Raw genomic sequence first — 12,903 nt, forward strand, 5'->3', positions numbered from 1 at the left:
AGTGTGATCCGCATAGAAACAACACTCTTCCTTTAGGGCTGCACAGAGTCCCCCTTCCTTTAAAAATACCAGGTCCAGCCCCCTTCTATTTTGTAACACTACCTCGGAAAGTGATGTTAAGGACTTTTCTAAAGCACTGACAGTTTCCTCTAGGGCTTGTAAGTCTGAATGCATAGCTTTCTGTAACAATTGAAACTGATTTATCTTTGACAGAGCAGCGGCTCCGGTACCTATGCCTGCTCTGATACCCCCGACTGTGAGTCCTCCCAATATGAGGGCTAGCGTCATGGTTAGGGGTTCCCTAGGGAACCGGTGATTTCCCTCATATTGTAGGTAGACTTCCTCAGGGTTGTGTATTGTGACCCGAGGCCATACCTCAACCAGGACACACCATTCATGAGTTTGATTATGAGCTCGTCCTGCCAAACAGGGGGTCAGACCTGTGTTGCATGCCCAAAATGTCCCATTTGGTCCTGTTAAGTAATAGGTGCCTGGTTTGAGAGTTATAGTTTTATTACAGAGACCCTGATATTGAGGGGGAACGGAGCCTACGCAAAGCCCCTGTCCTGATACTTCTGTAAGAGTTAGTCGGTGGGATGGCAGGTTGGAGCACTGAGGAGGGACAATAGTATGGTTGGTCCAATTCCCAACGACAGCTACTCCCTCATAATAAGGGGGTGGTGAGGCAAGGCACAGCCAGCAATCCCGTGTCCTATCGGGGTCAGAGCCATTTAGTGCTTGGAAGGCCCCATGTATTAGGTTTAAGAGGCGGTCTCCTGTGCCCGGCCGTGGAGCAGGAGATGAGACCAGCCGTGGGGCAGGAGACGAGCTAGGACTCACAGCTGCCCCTGTCGTCAGGGAGGGTGGAGAGGTCGGGGGTTGGCCCTGGGATCTTGGGGGTGTAACCCTAGACACAGGCCTCTGATCTGTTAACACAGGCCTCGGCCTCTGATTCGCCAACACTAGGTTGGGGCCTATAGACTGAGAGATAGCTTTTTCTTTAAGTTGAATTTTAAATAGGAACCCAGGATCGTAGTCAGAAACATAAAACCTTAAACCCCAAGTCCTTCCCCTTTGCCAGTCAGCAATGTTGGCCTTTTTTTTCCCTTTTCTGTGAAGGAAATGTTTAGGGGCATAGAGCAGGAGGGCCCTGTTCCTGGGGTGAAATTACGGTACACAGTAATCCAATCCCAACTAGAGGAGGGTTTCCAATATGCGTGACCCGTGGTCTCACATCCCCAGGCTTTACAGTAAAGAGATTCTGGCCCCCCGCACCTCCATCTTTCTTCCATTTTTCTGCCATCCTTAGGGCACACGTAAAACTCTTGTTGTTGTAGCTGGCATCTTTTTGTCTTATATCTGCACCCAAGCCACCCAGCGCCGTAGACCATGGGGATATACCCTCCAGCGGCGCTGGCGGGGACTCCTTCCTTGGGGAGTTCGGCTGGGCTCCAGTCCGGTATATCCCAGGTGTCTATTCCTGCTACCAGCTTACACACATCAGGGTGCAATGAAGGCCACCACGTCCCAGAAGGGGCCACGTGGGAAACGGACCACACGACCTCAGCGGTACCAGATATCACCTCCCACGTGAGCCTCCTTGGGGTATGTGGGCTGCCCATAATCGGGGTAAGAAAAATCAAAAGTATTACAAGTACTAAACAGTTTTTAAGAGTCTTATCTTGAGTGGGTTTTGAGTGCGTTGTGTCTTCCATACTGTCCGGTCAGCGGGGCAATCGTCCTGAGTTTTGTCCTCCTCCAGTAGAGCTTGCTTCACATGGAACGCGTGGACCCAGGCGGCGAATCCGTCGACTTTTACCGCGGTTGGTGTGGTCCAGCGCGGCTCAAGAGTCCTGGTTTGGGTGCCCGCGAACGCCAGCTGCTTTTCTATATGCTTATAAATCAGCTGCAAGGCACAGAAGCAAGTCTGCAGGGTAGGGGAAGTTGCAAAAAAGTCAATACTGGGTCCTAACAAATCCGTCGCGGGCGGGGGACCCCCCATACAATATTTTATGAGGTGTTAATTTACATATAAAAGGTGTGTTGCAAGCCCTAAACAAAGTCATCGGCAGCAATTTGACCCAGTCTCTAGTGCCAGTCTCCACTATTAATTTAGTTAAAGTCTCTTTAATTGTTTTGTTTATACATTTTACCTGACTAAATTTTTAGCACCTTGGCCACCAACTAACTTACCCTATAAACACAATGTAACTTTTTATTTTGAACACCTGTGTCACCATTTGACTTACCCGGGGACGAAAGCGGGTCCATTGTCTGACCCCTGGTCTAGCTCCCCGCACTCTTATTTTTTAGGTATTTTGGAACATTTAGGCTTTCTCCAGGTGGAGGACTGGTTACCGCCCTATGGAGGGCCTAATAATTTTTTTTTTTTGGTAAGGGCGGCGGTGCTGTTTTTACACCTGCCGTAACCCCCTTTTTATTTAATTGAGAATGGCCTCTGTCTTAGGTTGCCCTCAGTCATCGCTGTCCTTACCCATCATCGGTAACTCTGGCAGCTTGGTCTAGAGCCCTGTCTTAGGTTGGTGCAGGATGCTGAGTGTCTTACCCGTCTTTGAGTACCATTCCAGTCTAATATTAGGTGAAAGATAAAACATACAGCCAAATATTAATTATTTTTAATTATAAAGAAGGTTTGGTAGTAAACTTAATCCAATTTTTCGGCTATATTGAACAGTTCAATATCAGTAAGATTAATTGTTTTGGTTACTAACGTTTGTTTCCTTTTTTCTTTGGGCGGCATTTTTGTTTGGACAATCTCTGGCCCAATGTCCTTTTTCTTTGCAACACACACACTGGTCTCGTTCTATTCGTGGTCTATTATCGTCTCCCGGATATTTTTCTATTTGACCTTTATTATAACCTGACCTGTCCCGTCGGTTGGAGATATTTACTGCGGTGACCAAGATTTTTGTTAGGTTTTTATATTTTTTACGTACCTTAGCCAAATTGGTAGGGCATCTCCCTGCCCCTCTGAGACCTGTCAGGAGAATCTGGTGATAGAGACGGAGTCGTTCCCTACCGGCTGCCGTATTGAAATCCCAATCTGGTCTGGTTAACGGAAATGCTGCGTCAATTTCGTTTGGCAGTTGGGTGGGTTGAACATTGTCCCCCGGAACACTCTTTCGAGCTTCCGTGAGAACTCGCTGTCTTTCTTCCGTGGTCAGGAGGGCCTGCAGAAGCTGCTGGCAATCATCCCAAGTTGGTTGGTGGGTTAAAAAAATGGATTCGATTAACCCTGTTAAGGCCTGTGGGTCTTGGAAAAAAGTCGGGTTAAACGCTTTCCAATTGTACAAGTCTGAAACTGAAAACGGTAGGGGTGTCGCGGATAGGGGCGGAGTGGGTTTGGGGCCCGACTCCGCCGCCGGGGTGGTTGCTGGCAACTCAGGACTGGGCTCCATCCTCAGGGCGGTGGCGGGTGTAGCGGGACCAAGCTCCGCCACCACCCTGTTGGAGAAGAGAAAAGGTTTTACCCATTTTGGGGGATTTTGCGCCAGGTCCTCCCAAACAAAGATGTAGGGCACTTGATCCGGGTGCCCCTCTTTTCCTTCCTTACAGACCTGGCTCTTTACCTGTAAGATAATATGAGAGTCAAAAGTCCCATCCCGTGGCCACCCGATATTGAAGGCTGGCCATTCGGAGGTGCAGAAACCCATCCAATTCTTTTTCCGCACCTCCACGGACAAGTTTTGGGCTCGCTCTCGGACCTCTTCCCAATGATCTAAAGTGAGGCTTAAAGGTGTAGTTAATTCCTGTCCCATATTGGGAAAGAAAAATAAGTAAATTATAACACAGAACGCAATTACAAAATATACAAACATACTGCGCGCAACAATGGAACGAGACAAAACTGAAACTAAAACCCTAGATGGGAGCGGCCGCCTGACAGGCAGGCTCGGGAGCGGCTGTCTAGCAGCCAGGCTCTCCCTTTGGCTCGGGAGCGGCTGCCTAACAGCCAGGCTCTCCCGAAGAAGGAGGGAGACAAAATCCACCTCCTTCTCCTCCCAGACTGCCACTGGAGCGTCCTCCAGAGGCTCAAGCCAGGGGGTTCGGACACGTCTGTCCCCTCCTAGGCTCACTACAGATACAGGTCCTGTACAGGCACAATTTCAAAAGGGCGCCTACAGAAACAATCAACAGAAAATTTTACAGATTCACAGAAAAGAAGGAACTTACCTCCGATTGGAGGATGGAGCGTGGGTCTGGGGTCTCGGATCCCAGACGAGCCCCCAAACTGTAGGACCCCCGGAGCAGGTGTCCCACAAATCGACCGAACCCCAGATACACGAGCTCCACACCAATCGATGCAAAGGGCAAGAGGGAAGTTTATTTCATTTGCAAATGGGCCGTCTCAGCAGCACCCTCTAGTGCGGTGCAGTGAGAGTGGCCCCGATCATTAGTTTTACAAAGTATTTAAAGCTTAAAACCACAACATTAGCATACTTTAACTATGTTACAATGTCATTGGGTAACTTAAATGATTACAGGATACAGGGAGAAGTTACATGCTGTACGTGCCTTGTGGTTTTCATCTTTAGCTTGAGCAAGCAAGGGCAGGGGTCGTAAAGCCGGGTATGTAGTGTGTGGTAACTTGTAGTGTTGTAACAGGATATAGGTTGGGTACATTTTCTGTTAACTTCAGCCTTTATAGTTCCTAAAAACGGTTACATATTGCAAGCTCAGCCATCTTATGAAAGCGGTCACATTTCTCACAAGCTTATTGCAAGCCCAGCCAATTTGTACAGAAGCAGAACAATGTGCTGTTAGTTTGAGCAACTCCATCTTAAACCAGCCTAATCCTTTCAGAACCAATTAGTGTTTCCTAGCACAAATTTAAATGTTGCCTGATAAAAACATTCAAAACCATAAAGTCCATGAATTATATCCAGAAAACACAAACACAGAGGCTTTCAATAATTTCGGATTGAGTTAGCCAAAACACAACCGAATATTTCTGGTTTCATCCAGGCATATCTGGACAAACTTATGTGGAATTCATATGCAATGGACCGAAAAATCACAGTAAAAATGGTTTTGTAGAAAAGCAAAGTCTTTCTGTTAGGCCAGTGCATAAAATGTCATCTATACAAACAGAAATATCATGTTTGTTTGCCGCGGTTCCTCTAGATTTCTTCTTAGAATATATGAATGTGTAGAGCTGGTGTCTCCATGTGGACCCAATTGGTGTTTCGAAGCACAAAATTAAATGTTCCCTAATAAAAACATTCCAAACCATAAAGTCCATCGATAGTATCCAGAAAACAAAAACACAGAGGCTTTCACAATATTTGGGATTGAGTTAGCCGAAACACAACAGGATATTTATGGTTTCATCCAGTCATACCTGGACAAAGCGGTGTGGAATTCTCATGCAATGGACCGAGAAAATCACAGTAAAAATGGTTTTGGAGAAAAGTAAAGTCTTTTCCTTCATCCAGTGAATAAAATGTCATGTAAACAAACAGAAATATCATCTTTGTTTGCCGCAGTTCCTCTGGCTTTCTACATAGAAAATATGAATATGTAGAGCTGGTGTCTCCATGTAGAACCAATTAGTGTTTCCCAGCACAAAATTCAATGTTCCCTGATAAAAAACATTCAAATAATAAATCCATGGATAATATCCGAAAACAGAAACACAGAGCATGTAAAATTATCTGGGATTGAGTTAGCCAAAAAACAACCGGATACTTCTAGTTTCATCCAGTCAGATCCGAACAAAGTGGTGTATAATATGTATGCAATGGACAAGAAAATCACAGTAAAATGGTTTTAGAGAAAAGCAAAGTCTTTTTTTTAGGCAAGTACATAAAATGTCAGCTATACAAACAGAAATATCCTGTTAGTTTTCCGCAGTTCCCCTAGCTTTCTCCCTAGAAAATCTGAATGTGTAGAGCTGGTGTCTCCATGTTGAGTCAACTAGAGTTTCCCAGCACAAAATTAAAGGTTCCCTGATAAAAAACATTCAAAACAAAAAGTGCTTTGATAATATGCAGAAAACACAAACACAGAAGCTGTAGCAATATCTGGGATTGAGTTAGCCAAAACACAACCAGATATTTCTTGTTTCATTCAGTCATATCTGGACAAAATGGTGTGGAATTCAAATGCAATGGCCGAGAAAATCACAGTAAAATGGTTTTAGAGAAAAGCAAAGTCTTTTCCTTCAGCTAGTGCATAAAATGTCAGAAACAGAAATATCATGATTGTTTGCCGCTTTTTCTCTAGATTTCTCCCTAGAAAATATGAATGTGTAGAGCTGGTGTCTCCATGTGGAACCAATTACTGTTTCTACGGTACAAAATTAAATGTTCCATGATAAAAAACATTCAACACAAAAAGTCCGTTGATAATATCCGGAAAACACAAACACAGAGGCTGTAGCAATATCTGGGATTGAGTTAGCCAAAACACAACCGGATATTTCTGGTTTCATCCAGGCATATCCGGAGAAAGTGGTGAGGAATTCGTATGCAATGGACTGAGAAAATCACAGTAAAATGGTTTTGCAGAAAAGCAAATTCTTTTCTTTAGGCAAGTGCATAGAATGTCATGTATACAAAGATAAATATCATGTTTGTTTTCCGCAGTTCTTCTACCTTTCTCCCTAGAAAATATGAATGTGTAGAGCTGGTGTCTCCATGTGAAACCAATTAGTGTGTCTCAGCACAAAATTAAATGTTCCCTGATAAAAAAAACATTCAAAACAATAAAGTCCATCGATAATATCCAGAAAACACAAACACAGAGGATTTCACAATATTTCGGATTGAGTTAACCAAAACACTACCAAATATTTCTGGTTTCATCCTGTCATATCCCGATAAAGTTCTGTGGCATTCGTCCATCGATAATATCTGGAAAACACATACACAGAGGCTGTCGAAATATCTGGGATTGTGTTAGCCAAAACGCAACCGGATATCTCTGGTTTCATCCAGTCATATCCGGACAAAGTGGTGTGGAATTCGTATGAAATGGACCGAGAAAATCAGAGTAAAAATGGTTTTGGAGAAAAGCAAAGTCTTCTCTTTAGGCAAGTGCATAAAATGTCATCTATACAAACAGAAATATCATCTTTGTTTGCTGCAGTTCCTCTATCTTTCTTCCTAGAAAATACAAATGTGTAGAGCTGGTGTATGCATGTGCTACCAATTAGGGTTTTTATGGTAGAAAAATAAATGTTCCCTGATAAAAACATTCAAAAGAATAAAGTCCATCGATAATATCCAGAAAACACAAACACAGAGCCTGTAGCAATATCTGGGATTGAGTTAGCCAAAACAAAACCGGATATTTCTGCTTTCATAAAGTCATATCTGGACAAACTAGTGTGGAATTCATATGCAATGGACCGAGGTAGTCACAGTAAAAATGGTTTTGGAGAAAAGCAATGTCTTTTCCTTCAACAAGTGCACAAAATGACATCTATTCAAACAGAAATATCATGTTTGTTTGCCGCAGGTCCTCTAGCTTCCTCCCTTGAAAATATGAATGTGTAGAGCTGGTGTCTCCATGTGGAAACAATTAGTGTTTCCAAGCACAAAGTCAAATGTACCCTGATAAAAAACATTCAAAACAATAAAGTCCATCGTTAATATCCAGAATACACCAACAAAGAGGCTGTCGCAATATCTGGGATTCAGTTAGCCAAAACACAACCGGATATTTCCGGTTTCATCCACTCATATCTGGAAAAAGTGGTCTGGAATCCATATGCAATGGACTGAGAAAATCACAGTAAAAATGGTTTTGGAGAAAAGCAAAGTCTTTTCGTTAGGCAAGTGCATAAAATGTCATGTAAACAAACAGAAATATCATCTTTGTTTGCCGCAGTTCCTCTTGCTTTCTCCCTAGAAATTACGAATATGTAGAGCTGGTGTCCCCATGTAGAACCAGTTAGTGTTTCATAGCATACAATTAAATGTTCCCTGATAAAAAAAAAACTTTCAAAACAATAAAGTCCATCAATAATATCTAGAAAACACAAACACAGAGCCTGTCGCAATATCTCTAATTGGGTTACCCAAAGCAAAACCGGTTATTTCCGGTTTCATCCAGTCATATGCGGACAAAGTGGTGCGGAATTCGTATGCAATAGACCGAGAAAATCACAGTGAAAATGGTTTTGGAAGAAAGCAAAGTCTTTTCGTTAGGAAGTGCATAAAATATCATGTATACAATCAGAAATATCATGTTTGTTTCCCACAGTTATTCTAGCATTCTCCTAGAAAATTCGAATGTGTAGAACTGGTGTCTCCATGTGGAACCAATTAGAGTTTCCCAGTACAAAATAAAATATTCGTGATAAAAAACATTCAAAACAATGAAGTGCATCGATAGTATCCAGAAATCACAAACACAGAGTTTGTAGCAAGATCTGGGATTGAGTGAGCCATAACACAAGAGGATATTTCTGGTTTCATCCAGGAATGTCCAGACAAAGTGCTGTGGAACTGGTATGCAATGGACTCAGATAATCACAGTCAAACTGGTTTTGGAGAATAGCAAAGTATTTATTAAGCAAGTGCATAAAATGTCATCTACACCAACACAAATATCATGTTTGTTTCCAGCAATTGCTGTAGTTTCCTGCCTAGACAGCACGAATGTGTTGAGTTTGTGTCTCCATGTGGAACTAATTACTGCTTCCCAGCACCAAAGAAAATATTCCCTGCTTAAATTCATTCAAAACCATAAAATCCGTTGATAATATCAAAAAACACAAAGCAGAGCCTGTAGCAAGATCTAGGATTGAGTTAGCCATAACACAAGAGGATATTTCTGGTTTCATCCAGTCAATTCCATGCAACCTGTTGTGGAACTGGTAGGCAATGGACTCAGAAAGTCACGCTCAAACTGGTTTTGGAGAAAAGCAAACTCGTTTTCTTGGCCAAGTGGATAAAAAGTCATGTTTGCAAATATAAATATCCTGTTTGTTTGCAACGATTGCTCTAGCTTTCTGCGTAGAAAACACAAATGTTAACAAGTTGCGCCTCCATATGGAAGCACTTAGCATTTCCAGCACAAAACAGAATTTCTTCTACTGAAATTCATTCTAAAACTTAAAGTCCAATTATAATATCAAGAAAACACAAACACAGTGGTTGTAGCAAGATCTGGGATTGAGTTAGCCACAACACAAGAGGATATTTCTGGTTTAATCCAGGCATATCCAGACAAAGTGCTGTGGAACTGGTATGCAATGGACTCAGAAAATCACAGTCATACTGGTTATGGAGAATAGCAAAGTAATTTCTTAGGGAAGTGTATAAAATGTCATCTACACCAACACAAATATCATGTTTGTTTCCAGCAATTGCTGTAGTTTTCTGGCAAGACAGCACGAATGTGTTGAGTTTGTGTCTCCATGTGGAACTAATTAGTGTTTCCCAGCAGCAAAGAAAATATTCCCTGCTTAAATTCATTCAAAACCATAAAATCCATTGATAATATCAAAAAACACAAAGCAGAGCCTGTAGCAAGATCTAGGATTGAGTTAGCCATAACACAGAGGATATTTGTGGTTTCGTCCAGTCATTTCCATTCAACCTGTTGTGGAACTGGTAGGCAATGGACTCAGAAAATCACCCTCAAACTGGTTTTGGAGAAAAGCAAACTCTTTTTCTTGGCCAAGCGCCTAAAAAGTCATGTTTACGAATATAAATATCCTGTTTGTTTGCAATGATAGCTCTAGCTTACTGCGTAGAGAACACGAATGTGAAGACGTTTGGCCTGCATAGGGAAGCACTTAGCATTTCCAGCACAAAACAGAATTTCTTCTACTGAAATTCATTCTAAAACGTAAAGTCCATTGATAATATCAAGAAAACACAAACACAGTGGTTGTAGCAAGATCTGGGATTGAGTTAGCCATAACACAAGAGGACATTTCTGGTTTCATCCAGGCATATCTGGACAAAGTGCTGTGGAACTGGTATGCAATGGACTCAGATAATCACAGTCAAACTGGTTTGGGAGAATAGCAAAGTATTTTCTTAGGCAAGTGCATAAAATGTCATGTATACAAACAGAAATATCATGTTGGATTGCCTCAGATCCTCTAGCGTGCTCCGTAGAGAATATGAATATTTAGAGCTGGTTTCTCCATGTAGAACCAACTATTGTTCCCAAGCACAAAATGAAATGTTCCCTGATAAAAAACATTCAAAACAATGAATTCCATCGATTATTTCCAGACAAGAGAAACACAGTGTTGTCGCAATATCTGGGATTGAGGTAGCCAAAACACAACCGGATATTTCTGGTTTCATAAACTCATATCAGAACAAAGTGGTGTGGAAATCATATGCAATGGACCGGGAAAATCATAGTAAAAATGGTTTGGAGTAAAGCAAAGTCTTTTCGTTAGCAAGTGCATAAAATGGCACCTGTACAAACAGAAATATCATGTTTGTTTGCCGCAGTTCCTCTAGCTTTCTCCCTAGAAAATACGAATGCGTAGAGCTCGTGTCTTCATGTGGAACCCATTAGTGTTTCCAAGCACAAAATTAAATGTTCCCTGATAAAAAAACATTCAAAAATATAAAGTTCATCGATAATATGCGGAAAACACAAACAGAGATGCTTTATAAATATATATGGTATTCAGTTAAATAAAACAAAACCAGATATTTCTAGTTCCATAGAGACATTTCCAGACAAAGTGGAGTGGAATTTGGATACAATGGACACAGACAATCACAGTACAAATCGTTTTGGAGAAAAGCAAAGTCTTTTCGTTAGGCAAGTGCATAAAAGGTCACATATACAGAAATATGATTGTTTGCCACAGTTCCTCTAGCTTTCTCTCTAGAAAATAGGAATCTGTAGAGCTGGTGTCACCATGTGGAAACAATTACTGTTTCTCAGCACAAAATTCAATGCTCCTTGATAAAAACCTTCAAAACAATAAAGTCCGTGGATAATATCCAGAAAACACAAACACAGGGGCCATCGCAAAAACTGGGATTGAGTTAGCCAAAACACAACTGGATATTTCTGGTTTCATCCTCTCATATCCGAACAAAGTTGTGTGGAATTCAGATACAATAGATACAGGCAATCACAGGAAAAATAGTTTTGGAGAAAAGCAAAGTCTTTTCTTTAGGCAAGTGCATAAAATGTCATCTACAAAAACAGAAATATCATCTTTGTTATCAGCAGTTCCTCTAGCTTTCTCCCTATAAAATATGAATATGTAGAGCTGGTGCCTCAATGTGGAAACAATTAGTGTGTCCCAGCACTAAATTAAATGTTCCCTGATAAAAAACATTCAAAACAAGACAGTATGTCGATAATATCCGGAAAACACAAACAGAGAGGCTCTCACAAATCTGGGATTGAGTTAGCCAAAAAACAACCGAATATTTCTGGTTTCATCCAGTCATATCCGGACTAAGTGGTGTGCAATTCACAGGAAATGGACCAGGAAAATCACAGTAAAATGGTTTTGGAGAAAAGCAAAATCTTTTCGTTAGGCAAGTGCATTAATGTCATGTATACAAACAGAAATACCAGGTTTGTTTTCTGCAGTTGCTCTAGCTTTCTCCCTAGAAAATACGAATGTGTAGAGGTGGTGTCTCCATGTGGAACCAATTAGTGTTTCCCAGCACAAAATTGAATGTTCCCTGATAAAAAACATTCAAAACAATAAAGTCCATCGATAATATCCAGGAAACACAAACACAGAGGCTTTCGCAAATCTGGGATTGAGTTAGCCAAAACACAAACGGATATTTCTGCTTTCTTCCAGTCATATCTGGACAAAGTGGTGTGGAATTCGTATGTAATGGACTGAAAAATTCACAGTAAAATGGTTTTGGAGGAAAGCAAAGACTTTTTGTTAGGCAAATGCATAAAATGTGATGTATAAAAAGAGAAATATCATGATTGATTGCCGCAGTTCCTCTAGCATTCTCCCTAGACAATACGAATGCATAGAGCTGTTGTCTCCAAGTGGAAAAAATTAGTGTTCCCAAAGATAAAATGAAATGTTCCCTGATAAAAAATATTCAAATCCATAAAGTCCTTCCAAAAATATCCGGAAAACACAAACAAAGCTGCTGTAGCAATATCTGGGATTGAGTTAGCCAAATCAAAACCGAATATTTCCGGTTTAATCCAGGTATATCCAGGCAAGGTGGTGTGGCATTCATATGCAATGGACTGAGAAAAAAATGCAAAAAGTGTTAGGAGGAAAGCAAAGTCTTTTCATTAGGCAAGTGCGTAAATGTCATCTATAGAAACAAAAATATCATCTTTGTTTGCCACAATTCCTCTAGCTTTCTCCCTAGAAAATATGAATGTGTAAGCTGGTGTCTCCATGTGATACCAATTACTGTTTCCAAGCACAAAATTAAATGTTCCCTGACAAAAAAAAATTGAAAACAATAGAGTCCTTCGATAATATTAGAAAACACAAACACAGAAGCTGTCGCAAAATCTGGGATTGAGTTAGCCAAAATAAAACCGGATAGTTCTGGTTTCATCCAGTCAAATGCAGACAAACTGGTGTGGAATTCATATGCAATGGACCTAGAAAATCACAGTAAAAATGGTTTTAGAGAAAAACAGTCTTTTCATTAGGCAAGTACAAAAATGTCCATCTATACAAACAGAAATATGATGTTTGTTTGCCGCAGTTCCTCTAGCTTTCTCCTTAGAAAATAGGAATGTGTAGAGCTGGTATCTCCATGTGGTACCAATTAGTGTTTCCAAGCACAAAATTAAATGTTCCCTGATAAAAAAAACTTTCAAAACAATAAAGTCCATCGATAATATCCAGAAAACAAAAACACAGAGGCTGTCACAATATCTGGGATTGAGTTAGCCAAAACACAACCGGATATTTCTGGTTTCATCCAATCATATCTGGACAAAGTG

At 41.1% G+C, this 12,903-nt stretch overlaps 1 protein-coding gene across 1 annotated transcript in view; it reads right to left on the reverse strand.

The window, feature by feature from the left end:
- Positions 1-1,563: 1,563 nt before the first annotated feature.
- Positions 1,564-12,903, reverse strand: part of LOC133754965 (uncharacterized) — a 40,159-nt gene continuing 28,819 nt past the window's right edge. The window contains exons 3-7 of the mRNA XM_062185291.1: positions 3,634-3,770; positions 3,041-3,465; positions 2,567-2,589; positions 1,718-1,927; positions 1,564-1,614 (exon numbers count right to left, since the gene is read on the reverse strand). Coding sequence (XP_062041275.1) covers positions 1,564-1,614; positions 1,718-1,927; positions 2,567-2,589; positions 3,041-3,465; positions 3,634-3,770 — 846 coding nt within the window. The remainder of the gene's footprint in view (positions 1,615-1,717; positions 1,928-2,566; positions 2,590-3,040; positions 3,466-3,633; positions 3,771-12,903) is intronic.

This window comes from Lepus europaeus, unplaced genomic scaffold, assembly GCF_033115175.1.
Source record: "Lepus europaeus isolate LE1 unplaced genomic scaffold, mLepTim1.pri SCAFFOLD_35, whole genome shotgun sequence".
NCBI classification, from domain to species: Eukaryota; Metazoa; Chordata; class Mammalia; order Lagomorpha; family Leporidae; genus Lepus; species Lepus europaeus.